This window comes from Cupressus sempervirens, chromosome 8 (genome assembly GCF_028749045.1).
Source record: "Cupressus sempervirens isolate cs-2001-9-10 chromosome 8, ASM2874904v1, whole genome shotgun sequence".
In the NCBI taxonomy this organism is placed as follows: Eukaryota; Viridiplantae; Streptophyta; class Pinopsida; order Cupressales; family Cupressaceae; genus Cupressus; species Cupressus sempervirens.
Window position 1 is genome coordinate 237,877,125 of NC_143125.1, and position 19,511 is coordinate 237,896,635.

Sequence of the window (19,511 nt, forward strand, 5' to 3'; positions counted from 1 at the left end):
TTAATAATTATCCTTGAGATAAATAATATAGATAATATATTATAATAACAAATTAATATAGTAACTTTGTAAATATTTGTTATAGAAGAAATAGTTATTTTTTAATTGACTGATATTAAAGTAATAAATCATTAATTGTACGAAGTGAATGGAATAGTACATTTAAAAAACACTGGCAGCTTTTTTTAATCAAACTTAATGTTAACATTAAAACTAAAGGAACATTGAAAAGTTTGGTTTTCAACATTTTGTTTAATCAACGTACCATGTTAGTACTATGTTTTTTTAACAAAATTAAAATATTCGGAAGCATAATTATCGATAGCAGGCTAGGATGTCGGTCATGGCGGTAAATGCTGTTTCCTCTTTCCCTTCCAATGCCATTTTCTCTGCGTTCAAAGTTTCAACTTCGAAATCACGCAAACGAGCATATTTGCTGACCCAACAGAATTTTTCTCATACCAGGTAACTATAAATACTTTTTTCTGACAATCCTTGCAGCGTACATAGTGACGAAATCTTTTCAATCTCCAAATACTTCGCTTAAGAGGGCTGGTCAAATGGGCCTGCTTAATTTTGGTGCGGGTACTTTTGAGCTTTGAGATTGTTGCCCAGATCAAAATTACCCCAATCCTTGCCTTTTAAAAAAAAAAGTTATTGTAATTTTTAGAATATGCCTCATTTAAAGCATTAAAATGGTCACTTTCCTTCAGAGCTTTTAAGAAATTTCGCCCTTCAAATATCTTTGGCTTGTTCCCAGTTCCATTACGCCTTTTGAATTTTTGGATTCTGATTCTTGAGTCTCAAATTATCAATGGTTAATGAAAGACACCAAAATACGTATTTTCAATCAAATCATTAACCATTAACCTTTAAAAAGGTTAAGGTTCGGGGGCCAAAACACATATTCCAAACCATTAACCTTTAAAAAGGTTAAGGTTTGTGGTCCAAAACATGCGTTTCAGTTTGAAATCTTAACCTCTCCATCAAAAAAAAGTTAAGATAAATTTTCAAAACACGTATTCCTAACCATTAACCTTAACCTCTCATCTGAAAAGGTTAAGGTTAGAGGCTCAAAACATGTATTTTTAAGACGGTTATTAACCTTTCAATTGATAAGAGTAAAGAAAATGAAAGGTAGAGACAATGGGTAATGATGCAAAATCAAAGAAAAGGCGTCTGAGTTTGAAAAGCTCTCAAACTACTTACTCATATATATTAAAGAGAATCCACACAGTGAGCAATGGGCTAGTTTGGCTTTCCAAGAGTTGAAAGGCATTTGAATATAGATGTAACAACTGCTAACCTGAGCATGTGACTTTCTTGACAAATGAACCTCTACCCTTTCCTTAGTCCAGCCCGTGACACATTGGATGGTGTTATTAAATTGCTTTCAAATGAATTGAATTCACTACGTGAAGAGAGTTTGGAGTTTGTGGCACCTTGATCAGGCATGAAGAAGAAGATGCGACAATTGCTTGACAAAATGTCTATTGATTGACTTGATCATGAACAAAATGCGTGAATTGCCGGATCAGTAATTCATCCAAACTTTCCAACTCACATGCTCCTTGAGTCTTGGTTTGAGGCGAAGATGTGAAGAAGCTGGTAATGGCTTTCACCACCAATTTGATAGCCCACGTAGTCAAGACTAGAATATTCAGAACAGTGGAGGATACAACAACAAAGTGGCATGTTCATTGTTTGTCAAAATGTCTTCTAAAACTGTATACTTGAGACATCGATGGATAACATAGAATATGTTTGATCAAATGTTCATTGTGAAAGTGTGGTGAATATAAAGGTGAAACATGAAACCAAAAATGAGGAATGTGATAGCATTCCACAAAATGCCATGTTCAAGTTAGAATTTTTAAATGAATCTGCAAAAAGTGAGAGCAGGTGCACAACAGGGGAACCTCATTGGTGTTATTTGAAACTAGTGAAAGTTCTTGGCGCAAAGCAAAGATCGCATCATCTTCCTTTGAAGTCATCTAAGATTCCATCAGAGTCATCTCTTCCTGCCTCAACACGTTGAATATTGCGCAAAGCACCCAAATAAGCATTGGCTATGAGGCCCAATATGGAATCAATCTGGAGGTGGATAATTTTGTAACTAGTACGAGAATTGTTTGACAGAAGGACTCGAAGATACATGGATGCTGATATGGACACGCATCATGGAAACATAACCAAGGCATGTGAACTGAACCAAAGCCCATGAATTGTTAAAAGAATGAACCAAGGCACATGCAATTATTTGATACAATACTCCAGATCTTCAGCTCGCGGCACATTTGATGGTGTTAGACAATCAATTCCCAATGACTTAGAGCCTACATGAGGAAGGAATATTTGAAAACTAACTTGATAGGAGAAATATCACACATAATATGAGTTAAATGATGTCAACATGAGAAGAAAGTCCTAGAGCAATCGGTGGATAGTTGCGAGTATTAGGGAATATTGCATCATGATCTATGTCTCACCTCTAGTTTGGGCATAGATGAGACCACACTGCTTAAATTTCATTCACACTCATTTTCCATCGCACGATGCAAGCATAGTCACAGATGTGGTAAAGGTTCAAGAAGTAAGTTTGAAGAGGATGAGCGGGAATTGTTTGATTTAATGCTCAATCATGAATGCAAGATAAACCGCACGGTCCTTATGAGAATATTTTATGCAAACACCAGATATGAATATATAGTTAATGTATGTGGTTTGGAAAAGAGCATTCAAATTCTCTAGTGAGTTAAAACTCATTTGCCACCCTTGATTCGGCTTGAATAGCATTGTTACAGAAGACATTATTATGTGAGGCATTAATAGTATATTAAAGTGTTGAAATTGGAGTGGGTGGCGGATGTTTGAAACACTCAACACCAATGGAAGGAACAGATTGCAGAGACATATTGAGAATCATTAAAAGATGTGGAATGTATATGATAGGCAGAGCATAAGGTATATTCATTTACATCTTATGAATGGGTTACCCAAAGGAAGAAGTCAAATAGATCATGCAATCATGAGGAATAGACCATCACTAACTCGATGAGTGCCAAGGAGGAAGTGTTGTCTTACATAAGGATGATGAAAAATATGAGAAGGTACCAAATAGATGTTAATGTTTGAGTAGAAGATATAATGTGATGAGATGTAATCTCAGACTCCACAAATTGAGCATTCCCTCCATATTGACAAAGCGTCTGATACATCTCAAATAATGTCTCAAGGAGGATACATATATGTCAAGGATAATGATGGATTGTGAGAATATGTTCACCATTGCATAATTACATCAAAACTATAGAGGAAGGGCACATTTCTTACATGCGCAGGTCGCTGAAGTCAATGCATTGGAATCATACAATAGAATGCCATCTCTTGGGGATGCAGTAATTACATGAATCATAAAGTTCGTCAACTTTTATCAATTATTTGTGGAGGCATGAATCAAATTATAGACCAGGCACCTAATTATTTCAATGGAATGCTATGAGATACTCTCACACAATATGTGATAATTGCAAGACAGATGAGAATTTTGGTACTTGTGTTTATACAAGGGCCAACCTTTCAATAGATGTCATCATGAAAGAAAAGCACAGTTGGTAAATATAAGCACAAATGGAGAGATCGTGAACATAAAGTTAGTATTTGGTGCACTCGTACATGCCTCATGCTCTTGATCTCTTTATGAAAAGAAGGATATGCGTTCATTTGAATAAATCATTCAAATATCAAAAGGAGATCAACAAGGATTGGTTATTCAATCTTCCCCTCGAAAGGTGTAAGGTCTAAGTTTCAAGTCATACTTGGTTAATTTTGTAGAGGTTAATTAACCTCTCCTAAATTACGTATTTTGGAGGTAGTTATTAACCACGAAGGGGTAGTTCTTAACCTCTATGTCTATATAAGGAGTCATTTTTGGCTTTTTAAAGGGACTTTTTGGACTTTAGAAAAAGAGAACAGTATGCTAAAGTTTTGATCAGAAGATAATATTTGGAAAGTGTATACAAATTTTGTCTTTGTAATTGAAAATTCCTCTTAGGTTCTTGGTGCAAGAAAATAAAGGAACGTGCAATTTGAGTTCTCTTCTTTTGAATCTAATTTTTTAGAAATATTGATTCTCTTTGTAGTGAGCATTTTCATGGTATTGTGCAGATGTTTATGAATCTTTGGATCAATATTGTGCTAGTAATGATTCTCAAGCATAGATCTTGATTGTTGTAATTAGCAGTTTAAGTTAGTCCAGGAAAGCTTTGAAGTCGTCTGGTGCATTCATCATCAATGGCTTTCTATTGATCTTTTAAAGTTTGATTTCATCTTTATTTGAAAAACTTCAAAATTATATCATACGAGGGAGTTGCCCCCCTCTAAACGTAGAGGAAGGCCACATATCAAGGGCCTATCCAACTATTGTGAACAGTTTGCCACATACACTCCTTTGGGCCATTTTCAAGTGACAAATCTGTTTACCGACAGAGATAGATTTGTTTTCTGTCAGAGCTTTACTTGAGACTACTTCCGCAAGAAGCTTTCTTGTAAACTATTGCCTCGTTAATTGATTTTGCTAATGGTTTCGCTTCTGGGGCTTGCTTTTCATTTCTTGTTCATACGGCTAAATTACATTTAAAAAAAATAGGCATAAGAGGCAGGTCTGAACTTGCGGAGAGAATTAGAACATTCTCAGTCTAAGAAATAACTCATGCACTTACACAGAAACTTGGTTCCCAATCGTAGAGCTTAGGCCTTATGATGTTTGGGGGCATGCATTTGCAAATGAATACTGTAAAGTCTCACGATGTTTCTATAAGAGTGCTTGTATCATGGTGTTTCTGTTGAAGTTAAAATTTCAAATCATGGTATATGTGGAGTGATTGAATTTATTTGTTTGTAGCATGTGAGATCCTTTTTTGAGGGCTAGGTGGTTTAGAATCATGGGAGCCTTGCTTGCTGCAAGGTAAACGTGGAACCTCCAAGCAGTAGCTACCTGCCCCTCACAAGTTCTATACTATTTTTCCAAAGTCTGGATTGGCTTTTCAACAGCCACCTCTTAGCCACACACTGTCCTACCTAGCCCATTTTGCTGGGTCTTCGGCCTTGTTGACAACTATGAACCAGCTAGGAATTTAACCTAAGACCTTGGCAGCTACTGATTCTCATTGGTTCAATTTTTTGGTGGTAGATTGACTTTCCAACATCTTGAAACAACCAATGAAGAATTTGTAGATCATATTACGAAAAGCAGGTTTTAATTGGAAAAGATCTGCATTTGATGGGAATTTACCCTATCTAGGAAATGAGCTAGTAATGTTGACTACCAAAGGAATTGATGTATGTGAAAATTAAGGGCTAAAATTAAATTGAGCTCAAATAGAAGAATCACCTTTCCCCCGCCTGCTAAAACGAGTGTAAAAGAAGGGAAAGACAAATTGAAATGGATTGGACTAAATATCACATGCAGAAAGCAATGTCAAAAGCTAGGGATAACAACGTAGCTTAAACAACATAGGAGGAGAAAATAAATCGTTGAGATAAACGAAATTCTATACATCCACAATTTATCAAAGTAGATGAAAGAGACTAAAAACTTAAAATTATGTTTTCGTTTGTGTTTTTTTTTTAAAAATTCATTAGTAAGATGAGGGATATATTTGGGCCCTAATACATAAACCCAAAAGTTATAGACTATGTGGAAATAATCAATGAAGAATTTGCAGATTATGTTACCAAAAGCATGTTTTAATTGGGAAAGATCTGATAAAGATATCGGATCTTTATAGAGGAATAAATCAATGCACTTATATGTATCAGACTTGGATGATTGTTATATCTATATATATTTCAGTTAAACTGTAATGTTCAATATTCAAATTGGAATATGATATAATGGAGATGACTTGTATTGGGTGACTGCATTAATCACTATGCCCTTGATATGATCCTTCAGTCACCAAAATCATTACAAGTTATATACAAGGAGAGTCAATGTTCACGGAGGGACATGACTCTCACGTGGCATATGCCACGGAGAGTCATGGCCCTCCGTGGGCTTGACTTTGTATACTCATACACACTGATCAGTAACTATCGGTTAGTCTTTTAATCTAAACTTTCAGTAAGGATGCGATTCCATCAGAATTATTACAATTAATTTGATCCAAATTTATAAATATGTATGTTAGTGAATATCAATATATATATATATATATATATATATATAGAGAGAGAGAGAGAGAGAGAGAGAGAGAGAGAGAGAGAGAGAACTTCAATCCGAATGAGACTATAATATTAACACTCCCTCTTAGAAGAAAGAGGATTGAAATCATACGACTCAAGAATGCACTAGTATAAATTTTAGATGATGAAGATAATGAAGTCTTCAAACCATCACAATTATGATACAACCATTATCAAAATTCTAGACTAGTTCGGAGCTAGATCTAGTGATAACACTTGTATCAAGATATCCAACACAATTCGAGACTTCAATTTAATGTAGTCAATTTTGATACATCCGTCATCAAGTGTTTCAATCAATTTAGCGACACATGATAACAGGTCAAGTTATTGATAAAATCGTCACCTTACAATAGCGACCATATCCGCATAAAAAATTGTCATCTCTCATGCCACAACACACCCACAATATTGTAATATTGATTTTATTAAAATATTCATGAATAAGTTCCATAATATGAGATTTTAATCTCAAGTTACAGTTTAGTCATACCAAGTTTGTTTCTGAAGTACTCAGTTTTCAACTTAGCAAGAGGCTTGGTGAAAATGTCTGCATTTTGTTCTTCAGTGCTAATGTAAATCAACTTGATAACATCTTTGTCAACCATGTCCCTTATATAATGGTAAGGATCTCTAGGTGCTTGGAGCTATCATGGAAAACTGGGTTAATTGATAATTTAATACAACTTTGATTGTCACAGGGGATTATAGTGAGCTTTAGTGGTTTTCCAAATAGTCCATATAAAAGTTTCCTTAGCCATACTACTTCACGTGCTCCCATAGAGGCAGCCATATATTTAGCTTCAATGGAGCTCTAAGCAACTGCTGATTGTTTTCTACTGAACCAGGATATCATGGCTGATCCAAGACTAAAACAACATCCTGTAGTACTCTTATGATCAATAGAACTGCCTGCCCAGTTTGAATCAAAACACCTTTGAAGTTGTAACTCTGTTTTCGTATACTTCAATCCAAGTTCAATTGTTCCTCGTAGATATCTTAAAATATGCTTGGCAGCCATTAGATGGATCTTCTTGGGTTCACACATGAAATGACTTAACACATTCATAGCATAGCAGATATTTGGTCATGTATTTACCAAGTACATAAGAGATCCAACAATTTGATGATAGTGAGTAGGGTCTACAGGTTCTGAATTTGTTGCTTCACTTTTAACCTTATGAAGGTTAGTTTCCATTGGAGTTAAAAGAGGCTTACAGTCAATCATCTCAAATCTGGTCAATATATCAGTAGTGTATTTTCCTTGATTTAGAAAAATATAGATCTCTTGTTGCTACACTTCTAGACCCAGAAAATAATGTAGAAGTCCAAGATCCTTCATGTCAAATTCAGCTATGAAGTCTTGTTTGCATTTGGCTATAAGGTGGTTTGCACCTGTTATCAATAAGTTTTAGATTAAGGTAAAAGCAGGTTTTGAAGGGGCCCCAAAACCCATTACATCAAAGAGAAAGATAAACCATTAAGCACAACCAGGTTTTAAAAGGACTTGAAACCAGCCAAACAACTAAACCAGGTTTTGCAGGGACCTGAAACCAGCAAATATGACCAGTAAAAATAACCAAAAACTCTGGAATCTGAAAGGACAAACAGACTGGAGCAAAGCAGCTAGGAAGGCTATCTAAACCAGATACCAGAAAACCAGAGACAAGACCATAACACCAACCCAGAAGAACTAGTCAGCATAAGGGAACAAAAGATTATCCTTTTAAAATGAGGTTACCCTTACGCGACCGAATGGTCATATCTAAAGGGGGAGTAGAAGGCTTAGCCTTCTTCCCTTTAACCGCAATCCAACCGTCCTCAAACTTCGCTGCCTCGGTCACCCAATCCTCAGAGGACAAAGACCCGTGGAACCCAGGGGACGCAGAGGCCTCAACAAACACCCTATGAGAGACAGACGACAACTGACCCCTAGGAGGGTCAACCGAAGCAGGGGGAGAGACCAAATCCTTAACCACCAGCTTGGAAAGAACGCTGCCCATAGCCACCGAATCCATAGGATGAGACGCCAAAGCAACCTCCGCAACCACCGGCACGAAAGGAACACTAGCCTCAACCTCCGAAACCGCAGGAGCAACCGAGGATTGTTTCATCGTATAATGCTCAAAGGAGGCCCCAGTCCACCAAGAGGGGGAACGCCTGGGTTTGGATTTCCCAGCTACACAACGAGCAGCAACATGACCCATCAAGTGGCATTTCCTGCAACGAAAAGGGATACCCTCGAAATCCAACATTTGAGACCAAGACCCCCTCGGGGAATCCAAACAGACCGCCTCAGGAAGACCTTTAGAAACATCCAAGTCAACAAGGAAGCGAGCACAGGTCGAGTGGAAAATATCCGAAGTGTCAGCATCCACATATAAGAAATCCCCAATAGCGTTCCCAATAGATTCAAAAACTGAATCCTGCGAAAGATGAATCGGAAGATTAGGGAGCCGAACCCAGATAGGGTACTTATTAAAGGATTCCGAGAGAGGATCAAAATCCATATGCCATGGTTTGGCCATAAGTGGAAATCTGCCCTGCCAAGAGAAATTATTGTGACATAAAATAATTTTCCTGTCATTAGAATCTTGAAACTTAGCTATAAAAAAACCTTTAGCACATGGAAATATGTGAACATTATAATCAATCAGTGGCAACCAGTTCTTGGAGATCCAGCCATGTAGATCAGCAAGGGAGGGCCAATAGCCACGGAAGTGAAAAATTGCAGCAAAAGAAGAAAGGTCATCTACCGTTTGGAAAATGTCTTCAACTGAATCTGGATCCAAAGGGACCCTAATAGGCTTTAAAGCACTTACAGGCGAAACCAGAGAGGGGCCAGATGAGTTAACATGAGGGAAAGCACCATGAAGCCCAGCCTCAAAGGCAGCAACGTCAGCGAAAGTTCTTCCCCCGGAACCAAAAGAGCCTGAACCAGGAGCAGGAGAACCAGAAGCCGATAGAGGGGCAAACGGGACCCTACCCCCATCCGCAGTAGAGGCCGAGCAAGATGCAGAAAGAGCCTTAGCCCCACCCACAGAAGAAGCCCCACCCGCAGGAGGAGCGGGAGCGACTCCAGCAGCCACGCTGGAACAGGACGGAGACAGGGGAGTCGCAGCAGATCTTCCAGTTTGAAAAAGCGCCTGGGCGGGAGAGTGGGGAGAGCGGGGAGAGCGGCCCATAGTTGATAGTTATCAATAAGTTAGCAACATAAAGAACAAGAATTAACATGTCCTCTTTAGATATTTTGAAATATATGTTAGGATCAACTTCATTTTTAGAGTATCCTAACTTGTAGAGATAACTGTCTATCCTCTCATACCAAGCCTTGGGAGCTTGCTTAAGACCATAGAGAGCTTTCTTTAGTTTGCATACATAAAGCTTCCTCTCATGTGTGGTGAACCCTTTAGATTGTGCTATATATACTTCCTCTTCAATGATGCCATTCCAGAAGGTTGTCTTTACATCCATTTGATGTGTTTTCCATCCTTTGGATGTAGCAATGGCAATTATCGTTCTTACCGAGGTGTAATGTGCAACTAGAGAAAATGTTTCTTCATAATCAATTCTGGCCTTTTGAGAAAAACCCCTTGCAACAAATCTGGCTTTGTATTTTTCAACGCTTCTATTAGGTGCATACTTGATTTTAAACAACCATTTTGAAGATACAACTGATTTGTCTTTAGGTCTAGGGACAATATCCTAGACATCATTTTTTTGAATGGATAGATATTCCTCTACCATTGCATCTTTCCATGCTTGAAATTTTAAAGCCTCCTCTACATTAGTTGGTTCTGTTTTTGGGAGTTCTGTTATTAAGGCAACATAGCATTTTTGATTTCTTTGTTTTCTTATTTTCTCTAGAAATCTCATATGGTTCTACATTGTTGTCTTCAGTCATTTTCTTGGCCCATAATGGTCTTTTCTTGTGATTTAAAACTTCATTAATCTCAGTATTAGATGCAGGTGTGTCTCTGTCTTCAAAAAAACTCTCCCTCAGATTTCCAGTTGAATTATCTTCTATAGTGTTCTCCCTTTGATTCTCAGTATTATAATCATCTTTTATGATGAACTCCCTCTGATTCTCAATTTTCTTGTCTTCTTTGTTTAAGGATGTTTTGAAAGCAATATCTTCGTCAAACTTAACATCCCTATTGATTTAAATAGACTTTTGTCCTGGAATATATACTCTGTATCCCTTAGTTGTTTCACTATAGCCAACAAATATGCCTTTCTTTCCGGAAGGTTCTAATTTTCTCTTTGGGAATGTGAATGTAGACGGGACAACCAAAAATTCTCAGATGACTAAGATCTGGTTTATTCCTTGTGAAGGCTTCTTCGGGAGTTACATTTTCTAATGTTACATGAGGACTTCTGTTTTGAATGTCTATTGTTGTACATGATGCTTCAGCCCAAAAAGACATAGGGAGATTTTGGTCATGAATCATGGCTTTTGTTGCCTCTATAATAGTTCTATTTTTTCTTTCTGCAACTCCATTTTGTTGAGGATTATAAGGTATTCTAGTCTCCCTCTTAATCCCAATAGAAATACATAATTCTTTGAAGATGTTAGATGTGTATTCACCTCCATTATCTGATCTTAATGTTTTTATTTTCTTTCTAGTGTGATTTTCCGCTAGGGCTTTAAATTCTTTAAATTTTTGTAATACTTCACTAGACCCTAAGTTTTAGAACATCCACATTTTTCTAGAGTAATCATCAATGAAAGTCACATAGTACAACAATCCCCCTAGTGAGGGTGTTGACATGGGTCCACAAAAATTAGTGTCAACAAGTTCTAGTAGAATTTTTGACTTGTGTTTACTTAAAGGAAAATATCTTTTCTTATTTTTTCCTAGGGCACACCCTTTACAAATAATAATGTGATCAGATTCGAGATTAGGTATGCCTGTGGTGATTTTCCCTATGGTAGGAAGGGCAATAAAGCCAAGGTGCCCTAATCTTCTATGCCAAAGTCCATTTGATTTATGGACTCATGATGTAGTGCTTGTTGTTTTGCTTTAATACTTAATTTGTATAGGCTTCCATCTCTTGATCCTATACTAATGACATTTTTTATGTTGGAGTTTTTAGGCCATAGTAACACTTTATCCTCATTGAAGGTGACACAGTATCCTTGATCGGCTAGACCTGAAATGGAGATTAGGTTTCTTTTTATCCCTGTTACAAATAGCACATCTTTTATTTGAAGAGTTTCTCCTATTTTTATTTGTAAGGAGCAGGTCCCAATTCCTTTTACTGAATAAGTAGAATTATCTCCAATTGTGAATTCTTCTATGCAATACTCTCTGAATGTTTCAAAGTGATTTTTGAATCCAATTATATGTCTTAAAGCTCCGCTATCTATTATCGAAGTATCATTACTTGTGTTTAATTCACTTGACAAGGCTAAATAGAATAGAGGATTCCACTTCATGAGATTCAGCTAGGGTAGCTTGTTTTTCCTTCCTTTCTAGACAAAATCTTTGACTGTGACCAAACTTATCACATCGATAGCACTATACTTTGGATAGATATCTTTCCTTGTGATTTTGCAAATTATTTCCTCTCTTTGGTTTGAACTTCCTCGTCTTTATTTTGTTTCTAGAGTTTGTATGTAGTGCTTGGATATCTCCTTCCTTATTTGTGCAGATTCCTCTTGATATTAGTTGTGACCCCTCTTGAGTGCATTCGTTCGTGAGTTGATCAAATTTTGGAAGTGAAGGGCAACTTACACATTGGATGAATGATTCCCATAATATAGGTAATCCTCTTAGAGCAATTAGTGAAAGTTACGAGTCGTCTAAATTGTTTCCAATGGTGTCAAGTTGATCCTTCATTTCAACAATTCTTAAGAAATAAGTCGTTATTGCCTCTCCTATGTTTATTTCAAATATATCTTTTATAGTTTTAAATACTTCATAAGCTGTTTTCAATCTTGCTATTGAAGGGAGAATATGATCTCTAATGACATCGATTATAATCTTCTTGGCTTTTTTGTTTCGTCTATTCCAAGTTGTCCTTTCAGGTTCTTCTTCAGGCATCTTTAGATCTTTTTTTATGAAGGATTCTAACTCAAGTTCTTCAAGTAAGGCTGTAATCCGTATTTCCCATGAAGAGAATTTTCCAGCCTCTTCCAATCTATCTTCTACTTTGATCCCGTTCACCATCTTAGTGTTAATTTACTCTGACTGATATAATAAGAGAAATCTTATTTCGATTTGTTTCCAATGATTTTCCTCTAATGAGGCTTTGATACCATGATAAAGAAATCAGATCTTTATAGAGGAAAAAATCAATTCACTTATATGTATCAAACTTGGATGATTGTTATATCTATATATATTTCAGTTAAACTGTAATGTTCAATATTCAAATTTGAATATGATATAATGGAGATGACTTGTATCGGGTGACTGCAGTAATCACTATGCCCTTGATATTGATATGATCCTTCAGTCACTGATAGCATTACTAGTTATATACAAGGAGAGTCAATGTTCACGGATGGACATGACTCTCCTGTGGCATATGCCATGGAGAGTCATGGCCCTCCATGGGCTTGACTTTATATACTCATAAACACCGATCAATAACTATCGGTTAGTCTTTTAATTTGAACTTTCAGTAAAGATGTGATTCCATTAGAATTATTACAATTAATTTGATCCAAAAAAAAAAAAAAAAATATATATATATATATATATATATATATATATATATATATATATATATATATATATATATATATACTGATAACTTCAATCCGAATGAGTTTATAATCTTAACATGTATCTGATGGAGAATTTACCTATCAAGGAAATGAGATACTAATCCCAACTTCAAAAGGAATTTGACATATATGAAAAAATCACCTTTCCTCTGCCTGCTCAAACAATGAAAAAGAAGAGAGGCAAATTGAGATGGATTGGATTAAAGATAATATGCAGAAAGCAATATCAAAAGCTAGAGATAACACAAAAGTATAAAAAATATGGGAGGAGAAATGAAATCATTGAAATAAAATGAAAGTCTATGCATCCACAATTGACCAAAGTAGATAAAAGAGGCTCTAAACTTAAAAAGTACAGTTTTTTTTTTGTGTTTTTTACAATGAGGGATATAGTTGGGCCCAAAGACATAAAACAAATAATAACATATGCTTAATAACAACCAACAGTGAAAGCTGTGCAGTATAGACACCTTAGGGACTGAAAAAGACCAAACAAAAAGAGAGTGAACAGCTGGCCCCACCAAAAGACAGACAGAAATCCGATCAACAGCTGAATTGGCTAAATGTCTGAACAATTTGCTTCTGACCATCCCATAGAAATGATCTTAAGAAAAGACCAACTAATCCACCATGAATGTGGAGCCTATCGGTTGGACTCTTTGTAATGGCCCTGCTCAAATCTGATCCCAAAATGCTGATAAAGGTTCAAGAAAAAACTTTGCATACAAGGGTCATATGATTGATATAAAATTTCAGTTTTCTTTTATGGCTCTTTCCTTCACTTAGCATCAATAAGAATGCTTGCAAGCAGACTCTGAATTAACTAAACAATGACCTAACATGAATGTGCAACTAATTTTGGCAATATACAATGCATATATATGATCTAAACCTGAGAAATGAACACCTATAGCCAACTGACATTTTTACAAACAGTTGGTATGCAAACTAACTTGCTGATAAATAATAATATTGAATTGCTCAAATGAACCAGCAACTATTATCTCCTTAATAGCAATGAAATTTCTAATACAATGCTCATGAAATATGGCCAAGACTTTTGGCATTTAGATGGATTACAAAATGATAATGTTGGTATAATGCACACCTACAGCTGAAACTTATAACACCTAAAATGCCATGCTAACAAAGGAACTTGGTTGTAGATGGCTGTAATAATTTTCTCCAACGTTGCCTTTTCTACTTTTGTTGATTGTAGATGGCTGTAATAATTTTTTCCAATGCTGCTTTTCTGCTTTGCTTTTTCTTGATTTGCTTTTTCACTTGCTTTTTTCGGATCTGCTTTTTTCACTTTGCTTTTTCAAACTGCTTTTTCAGATCTTCTTTTTCACACTGTTTTTTCGGATTTTCTTTTTTGGATTGCTTTTTCAGATCTTCTTTTTCGGACTACTTCCAAAAATTCAAACCCTTAGGTAGTCTGAGTATACAAATTAAGCTCAACTTGAAATGGCTGAATACCACTTCCAAAGTGCAACCCTTCCGAAGGTCTTTCACTTCCTCAGTTATGCAATCTCTTGAGAGGTATAGTTCTCAAGAATTATGCTGAATATTTGTAGACTATCAAGCTCCACAAAGGCTCATAGAAGATGTAGTTGAGTTACCAAATCCCGTCTGTCCAAATGAGAGGCCAAGCCCTCTATTTATCTACTCTCTTAAGAAGTTACTAAGAACTTCTAGAAACATCCATTATAAAATCCCATTATAATGCACTTTTTTAATTAAATAACTTTATAAAATAAAAAGTGCAACTCAACTTAGAATTATAACATGTAGGCCGCGTATAAAAAGTAATGATAAAATAATATCTCCAAGAGCATAATAAGCCATCTAATCCTCAAATAAATGCCAGAATGACTCTCTCATCACAACCACTAGTCTACGAGAGTTCGTGATAGACTGATCTGGCACGCAAAACGATGTCAACCAAAATGGGGACATTACAGTCCGCCCTTCTTGAAATTGCTTGTCCCCAAGCAATGGCCGAACAACAAACTAGTCGTTCCACCTGGATACCAAATGTAGTCATGAACTATACTGCTATCAGTCAACGTAGGCTCCTGCAACAACCTCTGAAATATAACCAAAAGAAATCCATGAATGAATTGTGAATCATTGTGCAACTGAACTCCAAATCCACTACTGCCACAGTCAGGAACCCACGAGGCACAAACTCTCGAAATATCAGACCCCAAGTAGAGTAGATCACCCAAACTGTCAACATAATAAACACCATCCACACAACCCACCGTGTTATGCGGAATGCACACTCCAACTCTGCTACAATGGTGACCACTCCCACATGAAACTGCACCAAATATAGAGAATCCACACACTATACATCTACTGCAGTGAACACAACTTTGCAGATCACCGACCACTGTCTCATAACCATAACACCCATGCACTATTGATGGTGAATAGTCATTACATGGTAGATAGTAGAAACGAGAGCCCAAACCAAACCTGTCTGCCATCAACTCTTCAACACATGGATCAAAAGCAAACCGATGAACATATCCTGCAGTATAATGCCGGTAAAAAGAACCAATCTCAGTCAAAGACTCATCCTGCAGATGTGATACAACCAACTATGACTGATCATTAGCTAAGTCAGAGGATGATATAGCCAAGGGCACAGAATCAACAACAACATCACTAGTCTCTGTGCCCTCCAAGTCAAACATACCACAATGCTCAGCTGCAGCGCCCAACTCAGCTGAACCTGCCTCTAGTGAACCAAATATGCCAATACTAGTGTCGTGGACAAATATATTCTCATCTCCATTGCCTCTATCAACCTTGACCATGGACATCCTCGGATCACCAGACACCGCGGTCTGTGACTGTACAGGATCTGGTAAAGACTGAAGTTGCTTTAACTCGATGGTCACCTCAGCCAAATGAAATTGTGACTCCTCAAAAACCAACTGTGTACTATTAAGAAACTCATAAGTCACCTCGAGCTGTTGAGTAAGCTCACTCACCTCATCTTCCTTGACCAATAATGCGTCATATGTTGTACTGCCCCACTCCATATGATAATCTCTGTCGGCTACCAACTGCATATAATTCTTTCTCAGAATCTGGATAGCCTCCCACAAAGAGTGGATCTCTATCAAGGAAAGAAAACTGCCTCCCTCCTCATCACTAGTAGGAGAACCCCATCCATAAACTGCTAACAACTGACAAGTAGCATCAAAATGCTCACAAACGATGGCAATGTCTCGCTCACTAACTCTCAACTGACTAGACACATGATTGTGCTGGTTGGTCGAACTCCTACACTATACTCCTGGTACACTGTCCAAAGGAGTAACCTCAGAGTAGCTATCATCTGTAATACTGCCATCCAAATTCTGCAGACCAACTACTGAACTCGTATCATCAAACGGAGTGATTGAAGCATCAACATAAACCTTTGTATCAAAGGAACCTGCTGAAGAGGCTAAGTCCTCAACATTGTCCACAACATCCCCATGGGTGTCATCTGTAATAATCAAATCTTGTGACTCTTTTGTAAACTCTGTCATATCTGAGAGATCATCAATCCATTCCGACAAGAATGATCAACTGGATACATGAACAATGCCCAACATAGGTGTATAAAAACTAATTCCAGCATCAGACAAGTTGCTGGCATGGATGAGAACTACACCTGGCAAACTACTAATCAAGTCCATGATGGTACAACAGATACTACTACCAAAGAATGATAGATATCTTTAGTCAAAATGATCCCAAGTACTAAGATAAGGATCCCAACATCTAATCCATAAATGGAAACCAACTGGCAATTCAAGTAAACTTCTCACCTGAGTAATGTGAACAATACCAACTGACTTCACGCACCTGTCTACAATCTCCGAATCCGGAGTGTGAATGCTAGACATACTCATATCATCATCAACATGTGACCTGACTGTAAAAGAAAATTGAGTCCCTGCTATACGCGCTAACTCTCGAACTGAACTCACCTCAAGACAAAGCTCGTCCACATGTCTCTCAGGATCCTGGAGAGCCAACTGAGTACACACCAAGGAATTCCGAGTATCCTCCAGCTCATGAGAAAGCCGGTCAACCTCCTCCTCCTTCTTCAATGCATCTAAATAGATCCTTGCAAGATTAAGGAGATGATCGCAATCTGAAAGTAGGTCTATGTAACTTACCTTCATTGCCTCCATGCCTTCCTTGATTTGCTGTAAGTCGTCACAAGAAGAACCTGTTGTGACTCCTTTCTATCTTTCTTGCAGTTGAATCATCCAAATGTGATTCTCAATCAATCCACGCAACCTGTCATGATGAGATAAAGCTGTGACAATATCCTTGTCCCTTGTCTTCAGCTGGCTTGCCAAACCAAGTGAAGAGCTACTAGCCTCTATCTCATGTGAAGAAGCATCCAACTATGCTTGATACTCATTTTCTGCAAAGTCCTGAATGCTCACTTTTTGATCAACTGTACTATCCTCAAACATGACAGTATCCTCAACTGCTGTAATTTCATCCAGCTCAACTGTACTGGAATCACTATTTGTGTCAATCACGCAATCCGATGTGCTTGTGATATCACCTTTTGATGCAAGTGGCTCAACTTGCACAACATCTGTAACCCCTTCTGCCTGTGAAGATGATGCAGATAAACCATTACTTGAAGATGTGCTAATGTCTCCCTGTATCGAATCCGCATGTCTGTTAAACTCCTCATACAAGTTTCTGCTTGTCATAGGAAAGGTACGATCCTTAGGCTTATCAATCAGGCTCTTTAACCACGTACATGCCATAGGTGAAAAATTCCTCTCTTTTGTCCAAACATACCATAAGTCTTCTGCCAAAAGTTTAGAAATTTCATCCTCCCCCTCAAACAAGATTGTGAACATGATGGAGTGCATTGATGCTAATACCCTGCTGGGATGAAACTCGTCCATAATATTCCAAAATGTATTAAACATCCTGCGAATGTCACCAATACAACCTACTGCCAGCATAATATTTTCAAATCTACACCTTGCAAATACTTCAAGTAATCTTGCCCTCTTTGTGAAATAAGGGTCCCGGATGTTATCCAACTTTTCGAAGCTTTTTACCATGGCATGAAGTACTTCTCTCATAATTTGATCGTCATAAGAATTAAGGCCAACTATTATCCTCATGATTTCACTAATGCAAGAGAGAGCTGTAAGTCTTATTACCTCATCATGATGTCTCAATAATTGGGGCTTAACCAACGAACCAAATGCTGGAGATAAAGCTGTTTGCATAGCATTGGGTCTTGACTGATCAAACTTGTCTAAATAAGTTTCCAACTCCTCCAAAGTTCTTAGAAGGTCCTCTGTTCGTTGAAATGGACAATTTAATTTCTTCTTTACATTGTGCATTCTTTCTTCCAAATCCTTGTCTCCTGTTAAAGCCATACTGTTAATTGAATTCAATATGAAATAACCCAATCAGGCTGGCAGGAAACTGCTCTGATACCACTGTAATGAGCCTGCTCAAAGCTGATCCCAAATGCTGAGAAAGGTTCAAGAAAAAACTTTGCATACAAGGGTCATGTGACTGATATAAAATTTCAGTTTTCTTCTATGGCTCTTTCCTTCACTTAGCATCAATAAGAATGCTTGCAAGTAGACTCTGAATTAACTAAACAATGACCTAACATGAATGTGCAATTAATTTTGGCAATATACAATGCATATATATGATCTAAACATGAGAAATGAACACCTACAGCCAACTGGGATTTTTACAAACAGTTGGTATGCAAACTAACTAGCTGATAAATAATGATATTGAATTGCTCAAATGACACCAGCAACTATTATCTCCTTAATTGCAATGAAATTTCTTATACAATGCTCATGAAATATGGCCAAGACTTTTGGCATTTACATGGATTACAAAATGATAATGTTGGTATAATGCACACCTACAGCTGAAACTTATAACACTTAAAATGCAATGCTAACAAAAGAACCTGGTTGTAGATGGCTGTAATAATTTTTTCCAATGCTGCCTTTTTTGCTTTTGTTGATTGTAGATGGCTATAATAATTTTCTCCAATGCTACCTTTCTGCTTTGCTTTTTCCTGATCTGCTTTTTCACTTGCTTTTTTCGGATCTGCTTTTTTCGCTTTGCTTTTTCGGACTTCTTTTTCGGACTATTTTTTCGGACTTCTTTTTCGGACTACTTCCAAAAACTCAAACCCTCAGGTAGTCTGAGTATACAAATTAAGCTTAACTTGAAATGGCTGAATACCACTTCCAAAGTGCAACCCTTCAGAAGGTCTTTCACTTCCTTAGTTATGCAATCTCTTGAGAGGTATCGTTCTCAAGGATTATGCTGAATATTTGCAGACTATCAAGCTCCACAAATGCTCATAGAAGATGTAGTTGAGCTACCAAATCCCGTCTGTCCAAATGAGAGGCCAAGCCCTCTATTTATCTACTCTCCTAAGAAGTTACTAAGAACTTCTAGAAACATCCCTTTCTAAGAAGTTACTAAGAACTTCTAGAAA

The 19,511-nt window shown here is 37.1% G+C and overlaps 1 protein-coding gene across 2 annotated transcripts in view; it reads left to right on the top strand.

Moving 5' to 3' along the window:
• Nucleotides 1–229: 229 nt before the first annotated feature.
• Nucleotides 230–19,511, top strand: part of LOC149542388 (uncharacterized) — a 157,215-nt gene continuing 137,933 nt past the window's right edge. The window contains exon 1 of one of the 2 annotated variants that reach the window (XM_089796202.1): nucleotides 230–465. In XM_089796202.1, coding sequence (XP_089652328.1) covers nucleotides 335–465 — 131 coding nt within the window. In that variant the 5' untranslated portion in view covers nucleotides 230–334. The remainder of the gene's footprint in view (nucleotides 466–19,511) is intronic. The other variant, XM_089796201.1, reaches the window with a different exon arrangement.